The sequence below is a fragment of the Merops nubicus genome, unplaced genomic scaffold, assembly GCF_000691845.1.
Source record: "Merops nubicus isolate BGI_N331 unplaced genomic scaffold, ASM69184v1 scaffold26262, whole genome shotgun sequence".
NCBI classification, from domain to species: domain Eukaryota; kingdom Metazoa; phylum Chordata; class Aves; order Coraciiformes; family Meropidae; genus Merops; species Merops nubicus.
This window is the reverse complement of record NW_008594656.1, coordinates 25,205-49,391: the sequence shown is the minus strand read 5'-3', so window position 1 is coordinate 49,391 and position 24,187 is coordinate 25,205. Positions and strand designations below refer to the sequence as shown.

At 38.5% G+C, this 24,187-nt stretch overlaps 1 protein-coding gene across 1 annotated transcript in view; it reads left to right on the top strand.

The window, feature by feature from the left end:
- Window positions 1-818: 818 nt before the first annotated feature.
- The window catches only part of LMO3 (LIM domain only 3 (rhombotin-like 2)), a 48,235-nt gene continuing 24,866 nt past the window's right edge, over window positions 819-24,187 (top strand). Inside the window, exon 1 of the mRNA XM_008935844.1 lies at window positions 819-1,034. Within this exon, the coding sequence (XP_008934092.1) occupies window positions 829-1,034 (206 nt within the window). The 5' untranslated portion in view covers window positions 819-828. The remainder of the gene's footprint in view (window positions 1,035-24,187) is intronic.

Here is a 24,187-nt window from a genome sequence, read left to right as displayed (position 1 = left end):
GTCCTGAACTAGCTGTTGGCTAAAACTGGGACTGGGACTGTGGGGCAGAGGATTTTTTTTAACATTGGATGGGTTTGGTGGTGGTGTTGGTTTGGTTTTTTTATTTGTTTCTTTTTCCTTGTCAAACTAGCAACTCTCTGACCCTGTACAGATTATTTAAAATCAGATTTTTCAGAAGGGAGTTGCACTGCAGGTTGTAGCTCGAGATGCTGGTGCTGAAGTCTCTGGAAATTTGATTGCTTCATTCATGTGTCTAACAAATCTTAAAAAACAAACCATCCCCACAGCAGCACCAAAACATTTCTGTCGAATCTCCTTGAAACGCTGGCTTGGAGACTCTGATAGCTTCAGTCTTTTCTCCTTTAGAATCCAGAATGTTTTTATATTTTATAAAGATAGTGCAAATAGCTAAATCTATGTATTTGGACCTGTGTTTGCTATCATAGGTATGCTGTTTATTTAAATATTTGGTTGCTAAGTATTGGATATTTTGGGCAAAAGTGGATGACTCTTCAGCAAAACGGTTTCAATTTTTCATTTCAATTTTTTATTCCTGTTTCTTTTCAGCAGAACAACTAGGTAAATGAGGTGTTAAAGAGAAGCTGTGGAACTTAGAATGGTGGAAGCTTTTGCTTTCAAATTTATCTTAACGTAGTTTCTAGCTTGCTGTGGATTACCTAGTTTATTTCATCGTATCTACATGATCTCTGTTTCAATAAACTGGGTGTGGGGGGAGTGGCAAGGTGGAGGAAGAAAAAGGAGAGTCTTGCACTTGAGAGAATATCTGTTTTCAGTCTTCTCTTGTCTTGTTGTGTTTCAGGTATACAAATGCTCTCAGTCCAGCCAGACACCAAGCCGAAAGGTTGTGCTGGCTGCAACCGTAAGATCAAAGACCGGTATCTTCTAAAGGCCCTGGACAAATACTGGCATGAAGACTGCCTGAAATGTGCCTGCTGTGACTGTCGCCTGGGGGAGGTGGGCTCTACCTTGTACACCAAAGCCAACCTTATCCTTTGTCGCAGAGACTATCTGAGGTAGGCCACATCCTTCTTACGTTCCCTAACAATCTCGCTAAACCCGTTCAGCCCGGGGAGCTGGTGGCCTCCTCGGAGCACCGTGGTGGCCAGGTGTTACAGCCTGAAACCATGCCTGTGGTTTGCACCAGCTCCAGTGCAAGGCTGAGCTCTGGAAGCAAGGAGTGCCTCACTCATCTTCGCTTACCCACTTTTCTTCTCCTAGTTTGCCAAGGTATTTAATTTGTGGCACTGGAAGCTTTTATGAATGTTGCCATTTAGCTGTTTGAAGCGGGACAGCTATCTTCCGCAGGGTAAATAAACATGTAGCCAGTAGGCTCAGATCCACTCTGGCCCTGACTTAATCCAGTGACCAGTGGGACATGGGGTAACCTGTTGCCACTTCTCAGAGATAGCAAATTGTCACCCGATTTTCTGTTTTCTTATTTGCTTGTGAACTTGGGTTCTCAGAAGTACTTGAAGTGTAACTCAGTAAAGTACTAGTGAGGAGCACCAGGCTAGTTTATCTGCAGATTGTATGTGAATAAACAGGGCTACTTTCCAGGAGCTAAGTTTAATCAGGAACTTTATACTCCCTGGGGTCTCAATAGTAAATAGAGAGAAAAGGCTCCTCTGGGATGATTCAGAGCACCTGTTTCCTATCGGAGCACCTTTCCTCCATTCCCTGTAGAGGGGGCCTAATGAGACTAGCTGCTCCAGGCTAAGGTGAGCTTCTGGGAATATTTCCCCTGCCCCTGTAGTGAAACCTTTTTGTTTTAAAGGGACATTCAAGTCAGTAATACGCTGGAGAAGAATTAAAATTCTATTTCAATGTGTTAACTTACAAGTTCATTTTAAGCACAGATACCAAATAGGTTCCCACACACTTATGGGTTCCCAAGTTGTACAGCATGGGTAGGTTGGAACAGAAATAAAAGCTAAAGCTTTATTAAAAAGTGTTGGTACTCTGGATCCCCATGTTACGGCCTGTTTTATTCTGGAGTGGAACAAAAACCTTTGCAATTGTGTTCTGGGTTTTTTGAGCTGGGACTGCAAGGAGTGGCCTTGGACTAGTTGGTAAAAGTGCTCTCCCATCCGTTACAACTCTGAACTGGATGCAAGATAAAGTACTGGGAATTTATCATAAAGTCTGCATCTTAAAGCCATTGCGTTAAAGCTGCCAAAGAAGTAACAAAACCTTACTTTTAAAAGCTGGCAGGGAACCGTTTGAATAGAAGATAATTGTTCTACGTGAACCTAGGTCACTTGTGATCCTAAAGTGTGTGTCTGTAGAGAGGGATCAGAAACAGCTTCTAGAGGGAAGATAACATTTACCCTAATTTTTAAAATCCATTCTTAGAATCTTTGTACAAGTGCCTGTAGGAGTGAGAAAACTCTGGTATGGCTTTTTGGTCTGAGTTCTAAATTTACTGGAGACTCTGAACTTACTGAATTTCCCAAGTTCTAGTGCATCAGATCCAGTGTTTTATAGTCAAATGTTTAAAGTCAAACCCAAAAGTGATCTCGTAGTAGAGATATGAGCAAAGCATTTTCCCAGCTCAGATGTGCGTGCAGACACACACACAGTTGCTCTCTAGTCGTTGAAGGTCTAACAGGAGTAAATATTTTGCTAACAGATTCTTAAAATTCATATTAAGTGATTCAGAGAAAGGAGACTATTTTTTCATGTCATAACCACATTCAAAACTAGTCTTTCAGTTATTTGTTTGTACAAATTTGTTTGCACCAGTGAAACCAGCATGCATGAGAAATCCTACAATCACTTTTAAGATGTTTCTGATCTATGTCTCCAGGTTTATCAAGTCTTAATGAAGCTATCTTGTCATTAGCCTTTTTTTGGTGATTCTTGGGAATGCATAGACTTAAACTTGGTATTTACAGTAAACTTCAAACAGGTGCACTTAAGGTACTTGCAGATAGCCGTTTGCCTCATTGCGTCTTATCTACTTCGTTATGCAGCAAACCTACAAAAGTGATCCTTTTAATGCTAATGTGGAAACTAGCTAAATGTTCTCTAGCTCTGTAGTCAAATAAGTTTTCATATTTAGCAACCCACTTGATCTGAATTTAAAGAACAAATTACTTTCTACTAATGATTAGATTAGGGTTCGATTACAGTTTAAAACTATCCTTTTTTTTTTTTCTTTTTAATCAAAAAGGGAGTTTTTGCTACATATAAAATTTCTAGCTTCCTATTAATTTACGTGGTGCCCTCTAGAGGATATGTGGCTTGCTTGATACTGTAAAGAGTAAAATTGTTTATTAACTTGTCTCCCTGTGTTCATTATGTCTCTCAATAAGACAGCCATTCTACAGATGCTATAAGCCATACTGTAGCCAGTTTAGGTGCTTTAACGTTCCGGGTTAAATCTGCAATCTGTGTGATTGTGTCCTTGGCTATTTGCAAAGGTACTGCCAGTATCTATCACTTAGAGATGCCTGCCAAAAAAATAAACCACTCCCTCAACCCGCTTATGTTCCGCATTTGAGCCCTGACGTATTTATTTTATAAATACTCTGCTATCTTCAGAACTTCAAAATTTGCTTTATTTTGCTCTCTCTTTTGGTAAAATTAGTTAATTTTCTCTATTAAAACTTCTCTAAACTGGGGAGAGCTGACTGGATGGAAGAAGTCTTTAATGGGGTAGTGAGTTTCGAAGTTGCTTTAGGTGTGAGAGGTTTTACCCTGGAATCATGTAAGGCACTCCAGTGGTTGCAGAGGTGGCGTATGACACCAAGGGCATTAGGGTGGCCACCGAAGGAATGAACTCTGTTTTGCTAATGAGGATGAGAACAGACTTGAGTAAAGAAAGGACTCAATGTTAGGAATAACATACCCAGTGAAAATGATATGCAGAGTATAATTCCCCTGCAGGCTTCTGTCTCCTGCTTATACACTCTTGAGTTAGAAAATGAAGACTTAATTTAAGGAACTTAGGTTTACGCCACTATTTCAAGTCCATTTACAGTAAATGAAATATGCAAGAAGGTTTGGTGGTGGTTTTTTTTTTCCCTTTTTCTTTTTCCCTCCAGAGCTGTACGGTGACATCTTAATGTATCAGTCTATGCTGCTCTGTCCTCTCCTGACTGGCAATGTGTCCATTTGCGAGCACGATATTCCCTTTGAAATCTGTCATTACTGCCATTAATGACCAGTCGTTATGTTAACAGCCCAAGGGCTGTTAGCATGCCAAACTGGTTGTTAACTAGAATGTTATTACTTACTTAAACTGTGAATATGAGTTGTGTGAAATGTGCTTTGGTTCTGTGTTCTGGGCTGCTTCTTCTCAAAACAACAGGGAAACAGCAGAGCGTTTGCCTTTGGGGTGCCAAGGGATTTGCTCTCTGTTCCATCTGCTCATTTGATTTCTGCATATTTGTGAGGTCCTCCTACCCCTGGGCAGCCTCTTAATTTCAGGTGCAGCTATATCCAATCCTGTCTCTTAGCCTTGTGTGCAAATGGGCAGTCACAGATACTTCCACATGCACAGTAATGCCTGCCACACATTTGAGATTAATATCTGGCCCCTAGAAGTGTAAAATGAAAGACCAACAATTACATGTAACTCAGTTGTATTAAATAATGAGCTTCCTCGGATGCAGCAAAAATATGAAAGTACAGCTGTGCTAAGCTAGTAGCAATGTAGGTCAATCACCCTTTTCACTTAGGTTTTTAACTACGCAAACCCTGCTGAGCGACCAATGACTACAAAGTGCTGTTTCATTCCTATTTAATTTTGGCAGCATTTTACTGAAGAGCAGGCATTCAGGCAGCTAAATTATCTTCACCGTTTCTGGTTTTAACTCCAGCTCCATGACACTAAATGTTGGAGTGCATATCTCTTAGTAAACACAAAGAATAAGGTTTCTGATTTAGTTTTTTTTTTTTTTTTCAAATCAATCTCTTAACATGGAAATTGAATTAGAACTTTTATTATTTTTTTGCATAATTTCCCTAGCCAGGCAAACATATCATACAAAAAGGATTAAAAAAACTATTATATTGGGGTGGAATTTTTGTGCTTAAAGTCTAGAACCTTATTGGGGGTGCAGGTGCCAGAAAAGTCTACACCCTCACATGTCTGCCCCCCCCCCCACTGCCCAACCTTGGTGTTGATTTTGCTCGTAAACTTACTGCAGACTTTAAAAGTACCACTGGATAGGTATGAAAAGTAGATCAGATTCCTGAAGAAAGGAGCACATCATGTTAGGTTTTTTCTTCCCCTCTTGCTCTGGTTCAAAGCCAAAGAAAGTTTTTAAAATACATATATTGGATGAGATATTGTAAATAATGAGATGTGACTGCAGAAAGTAAAGTGTTGAACCACAAGCATCATAAAGATGCTGCCTCTGTAAAATATTTAGCTTGTGGAAGGATGCAGACTGAGGAGAGTAGAGTTTAGAAAGCAGTCTTTTCCTGTACAATTGCTCACGCTTTAAAGGCAATTATTATTTTTAAAAATTGTGTAGGAGTCATTAGAGAGACTTAAAATGTCTTGTGACCTGATACTGATTAGGAAATCCCAGTTCTCTCTTATGTCATGGAAAGAGCACATTAAGTATTGCAGACACCTACGTTATCAGCTCTCTTAAATGCATGTGTAAATACTCTAGATGGATATTTTCAGAGGTAGCGGGCTTTAAGGGGTTTTCAAAATGACCCCTCGGTATGACTCTTGCCCAGCTTGGTTAGATGAGGGTAGATCTTAAGCACTCTGATTTTTCAGGAATACTGAGGTATTCACAGAAGTGAGGCATAAGAGAGCTCTGCTTTCTTCATTAAAGCTTTGTAGAAGTGAACCCTTCTTTTTACACTAATATCCTTGTTGCAGTGCATTGAAGTATTAAAGGAGTACTAATTTGCAGGAATGGGCCTGAAGTATATTTTAAAGTAAACATAAAAATAGTGGGTGTAACGATTTGCTTGTACTAATTTTGCTGTGTAAGGGAGATGAATGTTTGCCTAAATTTATATTAATTATATCACTTATCATATCTTAAAAGGAGGGAAAGAACCCCAGTAATACTTACTCACTAATTACCACAGGTTTTGAAACCCTTGAAAGAGTTTATGAAGGGATAAGGGTGGACTACAAGGAAAGTAATGCACGTACACACAGTTAATCCACCCAACTTGCAAAGAATAATGCTTTTGATTTAGTTACACTCTGCCTAGTTCTTATTTTAGCTCATCTGTGATAGCTTTTAATAAGAAACATTCAATTAAGCTGTTAAAATTGGTGTTTAAGTCATGTTGAAATGCTGTAAAATGTGTGTACTCAAGTTTGACGCTTTTCAGTAGTTCCATGTGTTTCCCCATATCTGCTGGTATTTTTCTCCAGAGCTGCCAATTTTTTAATAATTGTGTTATTTTTAGTGGCTTAAAATACACAGTTTAATTTCCAAGAATGTGAATGTTCCCTCTTATAAAGCTTCTTGAAAACCAGACACTTCGCGTGTGTTGTCAAAATACCTCATTAATCCCCTGGAAATGTTCAAAGAATTTGAGGAGAATTTTCAGATGAAAGTGCAGTGTCTGTTAAAGCCTGTCCTACAGCTCTTCATTATCTTTCTACAGTATGGTATATTTTGATGGAAAATTATTTTACTACAAAGGTTTTTGTCAATACCTAGCAGCCTAATAAATCTTAATAAAAGTGGTGATCTTGGGGCAGTCTAAAAAAGTTTGCAGTGCCAGAAGATGGGACAATGTTCTAGGTGAAAGAAAAAAAAATAAATCTATAGGTCTGTTTAGTATTTTCTGTAACCACTTTTAAAAGAAACAAACTTTCTTGATTTCTTCCTTGCTGAATTTTTCCTGAAAAATGATTTTGTGACTACTGTTTTTATCAAATCTGTTTAAAATAATACCCATAATAAAATTACTTACTTCAGGAGTAAATGCTATCAACTATATTATGACGTGATTTGACATCAAAGGTTTAATTGGAAAATTTCTGCATTTTTGGCCAGAGGCATATGTGAAACAAGGTATCTATGAATGATACAGTAGGAGAATATTGAGCTCTTATTGCCTAGCACAAAGATGCCTTTAAGAAATTTTAATTTCTGCGACGTATCTATTGGTTTAAAAAAATTAAAATTTTTAAAAAATTGTTTCATTAGTTTGAAACGTTTTTTTGATATTTTACCCAAAACTTAAAAACGTCTTCATTACATAATTAAAAAAAAAATTCTTCAGTTTCTTACTGAATTTTGTTACTTTGTATTTGCTATATTCTTAAAAAGTCTCAGATAATATTTAGCATTCCTTCGTGATCTGAGTGTTTGAATAATACGTAAAAAGCACTGCTTTTTTTTCCTGAAAGTATAGTGAAAACTTCAAATACTGCTCACCTGGAAATAGAAATTTCCTGCAAAATTTTGTAACAGGTGATTGAGACTTGGCCATCGAAATGCACAACACTGTTACACGCTTTCAGTCCTCCTGACTTTAGGAGCTGCTTTCTCTTTTAATTTATCAGAGAAGTTAAAGTCTATTTATGATGGATTTGGAAACCAAAATACACAGTATACAATACTAAAATATGTTCTAAATGAAATTAGCCCTCGCTGTTGCTGTCCTTAAAAATCTGTATTTCAGGTATACCTTAACTAAATGCATCGGGTTTTGATGGCAAACTTCCCAGTGGATTCTGCAGTATGAGAGTGGATGACCTTTTAAAGAAATCTAAGCAACAGTCCTAAGCTTTTTTTTTTTCCCCTGATCAAAATATCCTTGAATTTATGATTTTTTTTTCAGACACAAATATCTGAAGCAATGAGTCTACACTGTCAAAAAGCTTTACATGTTTTACACCTACTTCCCTGTAACATAATTCTGGTACTGCTGTTTCACACCTTCCTGAGGCTGCTTCTTGCATATTCTGAATCAATTAGCCTTTGGCACTAGAGTCTCACTGTATGTGACTGGTGTTTCCTAAAATGGCTATGGATATCAGTAGCTTCATATTTTAAAAGAGAAAAGGCTAAGCCATCTCCAGCATGTGCTGCTTTTTAGATGTTTGTATGAATCTGTCAAATTATCATCTCCTGAAAAAGGACGGATGGAAGAGCTATCTCTACCTCATCAGACCAAAAATGAAGTCTATAATGGGCTAGAAATACTAAAATTTGGATTTACAGAAACAACTGGTTCTCCTTCTTCCTCATATAAAACAAACGAAACCTGTGAAACATATTCTGGGTCAAAAATTCACAAAAGTAATCTCAGATCTTGACCAAATACTAGTGAGAATATAAATTGTTCCAATGGGGTAAGTAGTTCAGCTGAATTTGAGCTTTGGCAAGTACATCTATCAAAATGAAATTATATACAGCTAAGATACCTCGCTCATGTCTTCTCTGCACATCTGCTTGATATGACATCTGTGCATATATTTATGCAGAAATCATGGTGGAATTCTTCACTCTATATTATACAGGTGCTCTCAATATGCTTCTGTCTTCTCTAAAACCAGTTAAGACAGACTTTAAATGTATACTAACAATTAGGCATCTTGATAGGCCCATGGCAATGGGTGAGGCTAGTTGCAGGCATAATTTAAGCATGTGCTGAAATGTCATGTTGGAGTACCAGTATAGCAAATTCAAAATTCAGTCCCTATTCCCTCAGAAGTGTAGCTACCAGCAAATGGAGAGTATTTAGCACCTATTTTTCAAAGAATACAATGGCCTCGATTATTAACTGCAAAATATTTTATTCTGGGATTAGAGTGATCCTTGTTTATCTATTTTATAACAAAACACAACTGAATAGAGCTTTTCACTAGCAGAAAATTGCTACTTTTATAAAAGGGAGGAGCATGCTCAGCTCTGGAATGGTGGTCCTCACGAAATTCTCTTTCAGGTCTTCAGAGAAGTGTCATTCTATGGTACTGGAATTTAAGCTTTTCAACTTTTCTTTTGCAAAAATCATAATGTCTTATCTTGTCCCATAGTGGGTGAAAGTGAGAATTACACAACATGTAAAGATAAAATTATTGGGGGGTGTGAGAGCAGAGACTATCAGGGATTTTATCTGTACTACATTTGGGGGAGGTGAGAGTGAGTAAGTGAGAGTAAGTGAAGTTATACATTTGGGTATACTGTAAGTGACAATACTTTGGATTAATTAGGAAGACACTGTACTACACCAAGTAGCAAATGTTCCCTTGTTCTTGTATCGCTGCTTTCATACCACACCTTTGTTCTGAACAAGGCTTGAACCTTTGGACTTAATGTACAGGAGTTATCATTTTTCTCTTTTGATACTAGAATGTGCCAAATGCTTGTGAATCAAACTTGATTTTTGTACAGGCAAGGTTCCAAACCATAAATACCAGCATATGCAGAGTCTCAGGTTCTAGTTTAGTGAATACTATTTATTATGCTGTAACCCTACATTGACCAGTATTATTGTTCCACTACAGGCTGAAGTAAATGTTATTTTCATTTTATAATGTTATTTCTTATCAGATACCTTAAAGAGAAGTATGTATTAGAGAAAAGTTGATGCAAATACAGGTTTAATAATTAAACACTTCTTTGAACACATCAGCTCTAAGAAAAAGGAATTTATTGTTGCTGATCAACTTCTAAAAATAGTTCCAGTAACAATCATCAAACTTCATTTTGACTTCTAGATAAATTTTTAGGAAGGATTTCTAGGCAGTGTTAGCTTAAGTGAGTTACAGGTTATGGATTAGGGATGGTAATAACTGTAATCACTGTGAATTATTGTCTTAGTTTTCATCTTCTGTCACTGTGGTTACTTCTGCATAAATCTTGTTTTTCTGAAGTCAGGTCTGTTACCTTCAGAGCTACTATTCTTTCTGAAAATTTGTGTTAAAAATTAAGATTTCTTGTTTGGTTGGTTTAGATAGTAGAAAACAAAAATTCATCTTCTGATGAACAAATAAATTGCATTTCTCTGCTTTATGATTTGTGTTAAATTCTATACAGAATTCAGAAACTTCCAGGATTTGAGATTTGGGTTTACAAAAAAATCCTGAAAACTTAGTAGAGAAGTCTTTATAAGCCTATTGTGGTCACCTTATACAAAGTGTCAAGAAGGGCCAGGGAGGGGGGATGGGGCAGTCTCAATTAGGAGCTGTTCTCTACTAGCTTTTGTTGGCTTCCTTAGTTAATTTGTAATCTGATACACTTAAGAACACTTTACAGTACAATAACATTAACCCTAATCCTACAAATGTATACTACATGCTTGACTTGATGTACCCTGAATAATCCTATTGCAAGCTATAAGGCCTATTAATTTAGAAACATGCCTTAGTAAAGCCAAATATTTAAAATTGCAAGGGCTCTGCCTGCAAACCTATCTTGACTTGCTCTGTCTTTGTATTTTGTGGGCTATGTACTGTACAGCAATTATCCCTACCCACAGCATGACTGTTCCAGGAAAACCTCAAGCCCACAACTCTGACCCTTGCCAGGCACCTTGTTGCCATGTGTAGGATGTCAGTCAAAATTTTGACACCTGTAACAACCTTGCTCTGTTTCTTTTTGATGGAAAGGATAGTTATTTGTATGCTAATCCTACATACCACACCCACACCCCCCTCAATCAACCTGCTGGTGGATGATTTAAGGATCTAACTCTTGGCTTATCTCTACAACCCACTGGCAGCTCATGGGCTCTGCTCTCCACAGTTTTCCTGGGAGACAGTGAGTGGTAGGACATGGGACAAATCTTTATTTAAAAGCCCTGGAATTTTGTGTTGATGTTTGTGAATCTTGGGTTCTCAAATAACTTTCTCTTCATGCTCCAAGATTGGGCTAGTGAACCTGTTCTGTGTACTTAGGAGCTTTTAGGTTCTAGAAGAATATGTTCATTTTTATTAAGATACTAAATTAATGCATTTTTATGCTCCATATAATATGAAAAAAAAAAAAGCAAACCAGCATGACATTGAATGCTTATAACAGGGAGCACTAAAAAGTAAATTAAAATATATTATTTCTGCTCAGAATTTCACTTATTAAGACAGCCTTAAAACCTAGAGGAAATGCTGCAAACACTGCAGCAAATGTGCTGGTTTTAATGAGCCTGGCTGTAGTCTGAAGTTAGCCAAGAGCGCTTCCCCCAGCTCCTCCTTACCTAATTCAGTCATAATGCGAAGTGAACTGCTAGTAAAAAGAGTCAGTGAGCAAAACAAAGAGAAATGACTACTTCACGAGCACACAGCCAACGATGGCTGTCTTCTGTGCTTTTCTGAGGCCTTTCATTACGATCCCTGATGTGTCCCTATCACGGTCCCAATTACTTTTCCTTCCCAGGTGCAGCACAGCCTGAGCGTTTCCTTGCAATAGCCATAACGGCGTCTTTCTACTTCTCCCTAGTCCTTCTGTCTTTTAAGTAGGTTCTTATCTGATAATTATAGGTAAAATATACACATATATTTTATAAAAGCACATCTGAAATGTGTAGGGTAGGTGGTAGAGCCCACTGCAAGTTCTTTAGTAATTTGGCCATAGTAGAACAGTTTAAAGGGAAGCACAAGTACTTCTTCCTGCGAAGGCAAGCAGATGATTACTTTCATCCAGCTCTTTTCCCTCCTTATACCAATACACCTTCTCTACCAAGAGACCCCTGAGGTCTACGCTGAATAAAAGCTAATATGTATTTACAAAATTTACTGTAATTTGTCAGACTATCAATCTTGATAAGAATGTACTGTGTCTGAACAAATAACTCTGGAACCAACTATTTTAAGTAATATTTTTAATAGTGTAGTCTTACTATTTTGGCAGATAAACAGTTTTCCTCATGGCCTGTTGAAAAAGTAATTTCTACCTGTTTTGTATGTGTGTGTACAAATGTATAGGTAATGTTATTTTAGCAGATATACAATCACTATTTTTTTTTGTCTGATGCTTTCATTTTAACCACCACAAATCCTTTTCTAAAGTCCATTTATTTTTCCTCATAAGTTGATCCTTCTGGTTTTACAGTGTGCTTTTTTGGAAAAGTTAGTTCTTGCCACCAGTTCCTATGTGCCTTATGCTGGGCTTATTTGTGCAGTGCTGTCAATACTATGCAAGTAGTATAGTGGTGTTTTTAGCAGAATATCAAAAAACTGGTATAGGGACAAGTATTCTTTTTTCAAGACCCCCTCCCCAAATAAACCAACCAACCAAACAAAATGGGATGGAAAGGGAAACAAATTTAGAAAATTATTACGAGTATATTTAGTTTCCTATCAAACCTTGCCTAAGCAGGAAGATGTGATTTTTGTTACATAAGCCTGGAAACCACCATCCCTGCAAGGCACTTCAGAACCAACCCTCTTACCTCCTAGACTTTGAGGGACTGCTTTATGCATGCTTTCAAGCACTGCTTCTTTGAATTCTTAAGGTCTGGCTGACCTGTGGAACCAAATCTGATCTAGAGCTGAGGAGCTTGTCCCTTGAGAAGAGGCATTGAAAAGCACAATTCCATAGCCCATGCACTATATGAGATTCCAGCAATATTTTGCTTTCTAGATTGGGTAGTGACATCCAAAGATGGTGTCTTCCTGACAGGAGAAATAGAACAGGTATTACCAGTGTATTTGCTGTCTGCCTATTGCTTTGTCACAGCAAGAAATCCAAACAAACCAACATACAGCAGTTACTGCTAATTCACCCTCTCTACAGTGTTGCTTCTTGAAGGCAGTGCAGCTAATGGCTGGAGGATGCACTGCAAAGTTCTTGTGTCTGTCCTTGCTTCAGTGGAATGTCTGGTGAGCACTGTAGTCCTTTCTTCTGCTGTGTATGAGGGGCAGAAGTAGATATGGCTCTGGTCTTTACACGAAGAAGCTAGAGAAGCAAAAGAGTTAATAGCTGCACCTTTTTTCCTTTCCCTGAAATTTCTGAATGCCAAAGATGACAGAAATGTGGTGCTGGTGTAGGGTCACTGTTCTTCCTCATCAGTAATATTTGGAGAGGAAAAATTACTAAATTACAAACTTCAGAAAACTTGTCAAGAGAAGACAACATCAGTTGTCATTAGATGGGACCCTTGTTTTCTGTTCCTGAAACTAAATGCAGTCACCAAGACAGCTGCATCTGGGCAGATCACTCTTCCGTAGACTTCCAGTCTTGCTGTCGATTTTCCATCCTCCTTGTGCTCAAAGGGAACACCATGAAACTGGCCAACTCCCTACTTTTTAGTGATTAGGAAAGAGTGACAGTTTGTGTGCTCCAAACTGAGTGATTTTGCTGCAAAATTAGTTCTGGAGATCCTCTGTCATTCTGGATGTGGTGGGGGATGTCAGCAGAAGCTGCCCATTACGTGCAGAAGTTTTGGTAAGAAAGAAATACCTGTTGGGAGTAACCCAACCTTTCTCTCTGTTCTGCATCACTGTTGCCGAACTCCCACTCTCCCAAAACAAGCAAACAAAAAAAATCCTGCCACATTCTACTAGCTTCTCCATTCTGAGGTTATGAAAAATATTAACCAGCACTCCCTAGAAAACAGATGAAAACAACGCATCCAGCAAGTCAGAAGATGGCTAAATTGTGGCAGCAGATATTTGAGTCTGCCAGATTAAAAAGGTCAACACCAAAAGGCAGACTGGGAAAAAAGTTCCAGTGAAGGGGCAAGAAAGAATATAGGCTTGAAGTCAAAGCATGCTGCTGTATTTGTCCTAACATAAATGATGTCTAGTCACACACATGATATTTATATTAAATATTTCTTCTCATGGTCCTAACTATATTGAGCATGCTGTTGTTGCTTCCTTAATGCAATCTCCAAAGGTCAACCAAGTTAAAGAGTCAGGCTGATGAGATTAGACATTACTTTAAAAAATGACAAAAAATACTATGTTTGCAGAGAGGCCTGAACATGTCTCCAGTATAATTCTGTCTGGTTTGCTCAGGGTTCCTGTATCTTTTCCTGGAAACACTGTGTGAACTGAACTGATGTGCTTTAGCGCTGAGTGTGCTTTCTCATTCTCTGGTGATAGTTGATGTATCTGCATGTTCTTGGGAGAGATGAGGGAGTCTTCTGGGCACAGGACAAGAATAAAATGACACATTTAAGTGCTTTTTTTTAATGCTCCAGGGAGATTTTACTATCTGAATTGTGTGCAGTGAGCAGGGATTTTTCATTTCATACATCATTCACGACTTGCTGCAGTGATTCCAAAAAGTCACACAAGCTGAGTTGCTGCTTGCACCAAAGCACAGAATTTTTAGTTTGTGACTTTTAACAATGGATGTCAGAGTTTTATTAAGGCTTCGCCCAAAATTTGCAGTGGGAAGGTACAGTGTCAGGTGTTAGAGGGAAGGAGTAATGGGTCTGAGGACACTGGAGGATACACAGTAATGACTATGGCAAAATCCAACACCTTTTTTTCCTTCTTCTTCTTCTTGTTCTCCCATTACTAGTAGCTTGATGCACAAGGAAAGTGAGCAGGTCCCCAGTTTTGTCTTAGTTTACATATTGAGACCTTGTTATAGCACTAGCAGAGGACTTGGGTTCACATCAGGCTGTTGCACTGATAGAGAGCTGCGAGCAGCATGTGAAGTTTGTCTCTGGTTTTGACCATGCATGCATTTATTTAGGATTATTCAACACCTTTTCCAGCAGTTGTGAAGTGTCTAGGATGATATACTAAAGGTGAGGTGATTTAAATCTAGTTTAAAAATATTTTTCATCTGCTTTAGAGGCTTTGTAGCAAATGCATGAATCTTTAATGGCTATAGGAATAAACAGTGGGGGTAAAACCTTTTCTAGCAATGTTACCTATGAATGCTGAAGTTAGTCTGGCCTTCTGTGCCTGTTAGCAGAGTTTAAGTGAATGGATACACAAGACTCTGGACAGATGGGTGAGCATCTTGTTTTACAGAGTTACACAGCAGTTACTGTCCACCCCACCGTGGGCTTTCTGGCTTTTTCTGTAGTCTCAAGAAATCAAGCAGCCTAATTACCTGGCAGCCCTTACAGATCAGCTGTGTTAAAGGCAGAGTTGTTACTGGTGCCCTGACATTGCTTGTTGGTTTTTTGTGTTGGTTTGTTTTTTTGTTTGTTTGTTTGTTTTTTTAAATGATGGAGGGGACCGTATTCCAGTTTTGAGAGACTCTTCCTGGACAGCATAGCACGCACCCTCCAAAGTCAGGATACACAGAAGGAGGCAAGCTGTCTGCAGGAGGTGGGCCAAACATACTCTGGTCAAGGAGGTGCTCTTTCAAGGCAAAGGGAGAAGCCAGATGCAGTCTCAGCACCTCCGATAGGATCACCCCGTATAAATACCCTGGTTTTCACTAAATTTGTTGTTGTTGTTGTGTGCAGAGAGTGGAGCAGCTAAATGTTCCTCTTCATGTTCTGAGGAGGTGGGAGAGGTCAGGCTGCAGAGGTGACATTTAATGGTCATGAAGGGCAAAGGCAAGCTCTGCACCTGGAAGACCTTGGGCAGTAGCTCTCAGAGCAATGCTGGTTGATGTGACAAGACACCAGATTCCACTTCAAAGTCTGCAGTGCTTTTGTTTTTTTCTGATGGTCTTTTGTAGCCCAGTACCGTTCTGCTCTGCATCTTCTCTGTTCATTCCCAGCCCAGGGTTTCCAGTTATACGGCTCCTTTCTATCAAGGTGAGGGGAGTCCTGGTGGGAACCTTCCCAGCGAGGTCCTACTGGAGGCTAGACAGGCTATTCAGGAAGCAGTTAAAAGACCTGCAGTTGCAATCCTATCCAGTGCCAAAATTTCAACCTAAGATTATTGAAATTATTTTTGTATCCTTGCAGACCCGTGCTGCTTCAGCTGCCAAAGGAGCTCAGCATAATGTTGACAAGTCTAACCAGAACATCTGCTGTGAACCCTCCTTTGGTTATGCCAAAGCAGAACTTGTAGGATGGGCCCTTGGAAAGGAGTTTATGGTGGCGTTCCCTCATTCTCACGGCAATTCCCCCTCAGTTGGATGCAGGGCCTGCAGAGCCCATTTATCCTGTTCCAGCCCCTTCATCTGGCATTCAGCACCTACAGGAGGGCAGGAATCTGAAAACAGGCTTTGTTATGACAGAGATCTCCAGATCTTGCAGCAGATGTTGCTGGTGAGAAGTAATTTTGTTCCAGCCAAACCTTCTTCAGCTCTGCTGAGAAGATGCATAAAGCATCTCATAAGGCTACAGGCTTTGGCAAAGAAACTCAGCATTTACCAATGCCAGATATTCCCTCTATTTCCTTTTGAAGGCTATGTAGAGCAAATGATCTCTTCTCTGTCTCTGAGAAGCAGCTGTAAATTTCTCTTCCTTAAAACCCCCACCCATTAAACAACCCTGACAACAGCCAACAGTTATCAGATGCAAAATGAACTATGTGCCTAGGATAAAGAGTTGTGCATCTGCTTTTCCTGATCGATCCACTGGACACTTTGTATGCCAGTGCTTTAATTTAAAATATTCCAAGGAAGTAGCAATCCCTGGTAATTTCCATAACAGCCTTTTAAGAAGTCTCATCACCTTTTAAAAGGATACTTGCTTCCTCTTGTCTTTCTGTCCCTCCCCAGCTCCATCTGTTGTTTTCTTTAACCTTTTCCCCTCTATACAGACTGCTGCTTTACCTTTTGCTGCAGTCCTCTCTGCTTTGGGCCCAGAAGATCTAACCAAGTTATTGTTAGCTTACTTTAAATCAGTGTTTGTGATAATCCCTTTCCAATAATTCCCAGGAGCTAAAAAGCCTTTTCTCATTTTGAGTGAGGAAGTTTTGCCTTACATTTGGACCTGGGACTGCATTATTTCTATCTTGTTGGCCAAGGTGTCCATTCCCTTGAGGCTGAGAAAATGTTCTGTTCTGGTTTTTACAGTAGAGACAACTCAGATCTCAGGAGTGATTTGCCATCCAGAGAAGAAGATGATTTTTGTGGAGCAGTGAATTTACCCAAACTCTCTGAAAACTTGTCAGCCCTACTTGTTTGGTTTTTTTTTTTTCTGATTATTCTATCCCAAGGCCAGGGGGGGGAAAGTCATATTTCTTTAAAGGAGCAATTAAAAGGTAAATAATGCATTGCTTTTGCATCTGAGAAATTGTGTATACTTTGATGGATTTTAATCTTGTGAATAATTCTTTGTGCACATTACCCATTTATGGTGCTTGTAGTTTAGGCTGCTGGATGACAGTCATGTTTGAGTTCAGCAAAGCCAATGAGGTTTCTGAAAGGGCTTCACACTCCTGCTGATTTTGGAAATCAGAGGAGAATTGTGCCAGTGTTGAGCTGTTCATAAATCCACTCCCAACCCACCGATTCACAAAAAGAGATGTTGACCCTGCTGTAGATGGGTCACATGAGGTCGTATACACCCACATAATGTATGGCAAAGATGTCACAAAAGAGAGATTCTCAGGGGTGGTCCCTTGCAGCTGAAGGGTACTTCATATGCATCAGCACCGAAAAAACTTGTTTTTCCAAGTAACAAGGAGCATAATAGTCTGATTAAATGTAGAACTGCAGCCTCTATGTAAGTTTACTGTGAATTTTGGAAGTGCTGCCACTGCAGTCCTCGTACTGTAAAATTGCAGAGCTGGGTGCATTTCACAGAGAAAAACTGCTGGTTTTCTTCTCCTCTTGCCATGACCCTGTTACATGCAAAACATCTTTATTGTAAAAGTTCTTGTTCCTGCTTATTTTGGGGAGAGGGGACTTGTTTTAAGATTAAAAAAAAAAATTAGCTGCAAGATTGTTAGTTAAGCAACTCAGAGAGAGGCCTGTTATTTTGTTTTTACTATTAAAATATCCCCTAATCCACCTTGCTGGGTTTCTACCGTTCTTGTAATATTCAATCAATCCCTTGTTTTGTGAGAAATGTGACAACGCATTGTTGGCGCTTTACAAACCTACAGCCCTCGGCAATAGTTAATGAGAGGCAGGGTTTTTTCCCTGTGCAGGACACAATGAAATTTTAGACAGATGAATGCTAAGAGAACCCTATGTACCAAAGGCAATGTTTACTGCATGTAATACATATCATTGTTTGTCTCCTGTAGTGAAAAATACTTGTGTCATGCTGTTAAAATGTACTCCTGACAGAACAGAGCTTGCTATTATAGGGTCCATTGCTTAAAAAAATGATATACTGACAGAAATACATTTAAGAAAATTTAACACCAAGGGTAGTCGACCATGTAGGCTACTGTTAAGGGGCCAAAACTCAAGGCCGTGGTTTTATTAAAAAAAGAGAGATAGTTTATTTGCTAGTAGTAGGTAAAGTTTTTTTTAAAAAAATAGGAGCGAGAAAATAAAGGAAAAGAAACTTGCATCCCTTGGTCTCTAGTGTGTAAAAAATTAATAAAAGCAACAGTTCAATAAGATTTTATTGCAGAAATATTTAAGTTAAACATTTTAGGAATACTTTGGATTTCTAAGCAGTTACTTATGCTGTGGAGCACTGTAGCACTGCAGTGCATAACAAATTGTTGCTTTTGGATGCAAGGCACACCCAGTGCTTTTCATAAAATGAATAGTGAGACCTGGTTAATTTGAATCAGTTTGTGCATTCCTTCGTATTTTCCTTTAGTTTTAAAAGCATATTGAGATTAACAGTTTACTGATGTGAGCAAATACTGTATTGTATTTGGCCAGCCAAACTTGTGCAGTTAAATTGTCAGATGTTTGCTCGAGGTTAATAGTGGTCAAATTATTAGCCACTAATTTTGATCTAAAATTTATTTTCTCCTTCCTATTTCTTCATTGCAATTTTCTAATTGCAGATTGCTAATTCATGATGTGTGTTAGTCTATGAGGCACCAACAAGCCCTTTTTTTTTTTTGTATCTGCCTTGTGCAATTAAGATCACAACTTCTGTACCTTGGTGGAGGAGGTTTAACTTCCCAAACACTGAAAGGTAAATGGAAAATACTTGGCTTGGACAAAAGATAAACAGTGTTGTACTGGTAAACAGTATGTTGAGCAAAGTGTACAAATGTGTGTGTCTGAGCCCTCGGAGCTTGAAAGAGCATTTCCCAGCAGGGTTTGGGTTATGCATGGTGATGCTGGAATACACGGACAGTCTAGTAAAGGAGGCATAAGAGTGGGTATCCTGGCCATACAAGTGTGGGTTTTGCATTGAACAAACACTGTTAATGCACACAGACCTTTCAGATTTAACAGATGGTGTGCTTCAGGGCCAGCTTCTTATTTGGAGACTTCCGGAAAATCCGTCCGTCTCTCTTGAAGATACAACCACTTGTTTTTACACTTAAATAGGAGATAGGGTCTTTTTGGGGGCTGCTCCATATTCCTGCAGAGTGTCACGCTATTTCTGTGTTCATAAAACCAAAATGTTCCCCAGGGATGAGAGGAATTGAAGGGTTTAAATGAAAGAGTAATTAAACATGTATGCTAGGTCATTTTTTAAGAACAGTTACTCAGATGCTTCTTATTTTAAACGGAAGAAATGTAAGGAAAATTCTCTGATACCATCTAGGAAAACACTGTATTTTTCATTGACTGTGTTTGTTCATTAGGTACAAATAAATCAGAAACAACAAATGGCTGTAATAGTGCAGGAAGAAAGTAACTTCTTTTCCCATAAAAGTAATTTTTTTTGTTGTTCCCCACTTATTCCCCTGTCCCCACATAACAGCCTCATTTAATCGATTAGAAGAACCTCCTACCATCCAAATGGTAAGATGAATATATTCACCACAGTGTAAAAAATATTGGAGACAATTCTCAAATAACACAATCATATTCCTGAACACTGCCAATAGTGTAATACTTACTGTTGGCATGAATTGTTTACATGCCTGCCACCCCTGAAGACATTCTAAGCATGTGTGTACCCTTAAAGGCACAAGCAGAAGTTGTCATTTGAAGATTCCTGAATTCTGGACTCTGAACTGGGAGATAGTTCTACGTATGTAATTGTATTAAGTGATGGCAATGGGAGGGCATCACTCATCTTCTTGTGGTATCAAGAACTAAATACTTGTTAAACCTTCAAGCTAATAAATTATTATTGAAGCTAAGTATTCATTTTGCACCAGATTTCAACAGAGTTTGAAAGAGGTGGTGCCAAATTTAGCTTGTACTGCAGACTGTAAAGGAAAACTCAGGTTGCAAGTGATTTGTTTATTACAAACATAAATCTCAAATCCTGTTTTCTTTTGCTGTTAATACTTTTCCTCTTTGTTTGTTTTTTACATTTCTCACAGATTAGGGCGATGAAAGTCAACGCAGCCAATTTTGGTTTTGTAGTTAATTTTACTTGCAGGTTCTGAATTCTGCAATGTGTGGGTGTTCCACTGCATTATAATTACTCAATATCTCAATATAATTTTTAACTGTAGGGATTTTTATTCTCTATCACACACATACTGTGAAAACAGTGAGGTTTTTAGTGATTTACACAAATTTTACTAAAAAAAAATTATATAAAATTTTTGGTGAATATGGTTAATGTTCTTCTGAGGTATAGAAGGGACAGGTCTCGAGTTCAGCTGGCAGTAATATAGAATGCTTTTGTGTTGCAGATAAAATGCCTAAATTATATAAAAAACATTGTGTTATTCCATTAGGTTGGCCAACTTTTTTTCCCCAGTGACCAGAATGAACTTGCTCTGGGCTGAAATCATCTTTTAAACAGCAGATGACAGAATGATGACCACCTCCTCTTCCTTGAGCTGTGAAGGCTGCCTAACTTAAAACAGCTGCCCCTTGCTTAAAAGTAGCAATTAAACTTTATAGCCATCTCACATCTGGGCAGCTGTTGAACCACTCTACTACAAGGAAAAGTTGCCAGTGAGTGCTGGAAAATGGCCCAAATAACTATTCAGGGGAAGAAAAGATAGTAAATGGATTCATTGTGAAATTGGACATGCAATTGAAACCAGCAGCCGAGGAGAACAAGTGAACATACGTTCCTGACATACTTCAGCATCTTTAACTTCAAGAGACTGAGGAGGTGTTTGGAGGGTGAAAATGCAGACATTGGTTAGGAAGCACCATGGAAGAGAACTATGGAAACTCCTCTGCAACTTACTAAACTGCTGGTGCACCAGGCATAGTGCTTACCCCCCCGGCAATAAGAATTCTTTATTTTAATCACTTTTTTCTGCTTTCCCTATGTTTATTGACTTCATCTGTGATTTCCATGTGCTTTGATTTCAAATTCTCAGTGATGGTGCTACGCCTGAATAGTGCCAGGTGCAATGCTGAGGCTTGTGTGGGGCCCTCACTGTGCCTCCACGGGAGACGCAGCAAACAATGGTAGTGTCTAAAGTAGTGCAGGAATTGCAAAAAGCTACACAACTGGTTCTGTCAGAGGATACAGGCATGCCAGCCAAGTCACTAGAGAGCCCATGGTTATAATAACCAGAACAGAACTGATGGAAGATGATGATGATGATGATGACCTGTTGTGCAGCCACCAAAAATATATAATTTTTAAAAGTATATTTTAGGTGTGGTGGCTTTTTTTGTTTTTTTCTTTCCTATAATATAGATATACTCCTGCTCCACTCACACGTGCAAATGAAAAAGAGAGAAATAGGATTAAGACTATCCTTCATTTGGTACCAGTCCTGCAAATCTTCCTAGTACAAGTGAACCTACTGGGCTCAATAAGAGTATTTGCTTGATTAAAAATTTATACAACTTATTGGAAAAATGCTTATGATGTAGTGATATGATATAGCAATACAAGCTTTTTCCCTCATAAAACAGGGAGCTCTTACTGTGAATCTATTTTATAGACCCGATAGTACTCGTGTGGAGGTGATGCTGCAGGGGCTGGCGTGTGTTTCTGACAGTGCTGTAGTTGTGGCTCCCTGGGAAACGTTGCCACCAACTGTCTCTGGAGCATGAGGTCCATGCAACACTCCAGCCACCACTTCATAAAAGCAAAGACTCTCAGAATGACTTGTGGCTCTTTGTTTAGCATTGCAAATGATCATTTAGAGGGCTATTACTGTAATTCACTCTTTTCTGGAAGGTGGTTTTCCTCCTCTTCCTAAGCCTGTCTAAAAAAATTAGTTCAGGGGCAGGGGTTAGGCACAAGGAGACAAAATTTTTGTCCTACTTTAAATGCCATACTCTCTTACTGAAATTTAATGATTTTGCAGATGCTGTGGGGGGAAAAGATAACCCTAGAAATAAAACTGAAGTTTTAGATCACCTTCTATAAAAGCAATAAGTACACTCACTAATCATAAACTTGATATGTGATTCTCCTTATTCCCTTTCTTTTTCTAGTGTTCTTAGTAAATGATGAATTTAACAGAAAACTCAGATATGTACCAGTTCCTATTCTATGTAATATTAGTTAATTAAAAATGAGAAATCACAAAATTTTAACTGGAATTCTTTTACCCAACATAAATCATTTTGTAAGTATGTATATCTATTTTAAATCAGTTTGATCAGATGGTGGTATCTGTAGTTTTCCATGCATATGCTTAGTTCTTGGTAGACAAAAAGCATCATTCTAAGGGTATTGTGCAATATTTAATTTCAGCTGAACTTTGTGCCAGAAAGCATTTTAGTTGAGCTGTCTGGAAATATTCTGTGATTATAAAGCAGCTATTTACACCATTGAAACAAATTCAGCTGCAAGCATCAATTTCTGTCCTGCACTTTCTGAAGTATTCACTGATTCTTGAATTTTAGGTCTGCTTGTAGATGCCGTGATTATGTAAATAAATGAAAATATTATTTGGTGTCATATGAAACCCTTCTTTGCTGGAGAACCATTTGGAATCAAAATAAGCTGAAAAGAAGCATCTGTTTGGAAATAAATAGAAAATATGAAAGACTATGGAACTGCAGAGCAATGATCTACAGGAAATATCTGTAACTGCAATATGCTGCATATTATGACTCCAGACTATGTTTTTTCTTTCTTCCTACATTTTATAATTTATGAATTGAGATGTCTTAGATAATTAACATACTCTTTCATTATTTTTAACAGTAGAGGAATTTAGTAGGCCTATGGGAACACTCTAAATAAAAATAAAAAATGCTAAGAAAAGGCTAGTTAACAAGCAGACTTTTTCATTAGGAAAAAGCACTTCTTCCTGGTATCAGACATTTTTTACATTTTTTTTTTTTTTCTAGACAGACCCTTACAGTGTGGTAACATGCAGTCTGATCCAGGAAATCAATGTGGATATGATTCATCTCTCTAAAGTCTCCAATCTTTTCCTCATAAAACTAAGGAATATTCAACACTGAGAACTTGCATGTCTAGGAATATTGACATACAATATTGGCAAAATGCTCTTAGTAGGAATATACTGTATTGGTATAATAAAACAGCCTCCCGTGAGCAAAAAAAAATATTTGTACAAACATGGGTTTTAGAAGTGCTACTTTCTTTATACTAGCAGGGGTTTTGGTCATCTCAGTCAGAAACAGCACCTCTTAGCCCTACGGGTTTGCTAGCAGGACATGTGGGGTATATATTGCAGAATTTGTGGCCGTTATCTGCACAAGTAATCCCTCAATTTCAGGTCGATTTAATACTTGTAAATGAATAGTGGAAAAATCCCTTAATGGAACCTTTGGGCAGCGTCACAGGGAAAAAGTAGCCTTTGCTTGTGCCCGATGTACTCTCTGTCCTGTTGTGCAGAGCTGGCCTTGGGTGTACTTCCTATCTGATGCTGTAACTGATTGTTCTGAAATGTCTCCCTGCCCTCTGATTAATACTTCTCCAGCTTCAATTAAAATGTAGCGTGAAGGGCTTTGGTCTTATTATTTTCCCCTTTGCGTGCATGTCTGTAAAGAGGATAATTTTCATTTTTTTAATCAAAATCAACTCAAGTTATTCTCTCATACTGAAATTAACTACATCAAACTGAAGAGCTCGGGGCTAGATTTCTGGAGAATTTGGACATAGGAAGCCTCTGAGAATTTTGGCTGTCGGTTTCTCAAAATCCAGAGGAGTACTCCAAAAGTCCTAATGTCAACTTCTCTGACAATTTTTTATTCAAGAGATGAGGAAGCAGCAATGCTGTGTGGGGTAAGCACTACCACAGCTCAGGCATCCTCTGGTTGGTTGTGTATTGCTTGGGTCTACATATATGTTGGGTCTGACATGGTAGACAGTTACAACAGTCATTATAAACCATTATATTCCTTGTAACCATTCTTACTACAGTCAGAATTAAGCTTTTGATGGGCTCCTTTTTATGTGAACCTATCTATCCTCATCC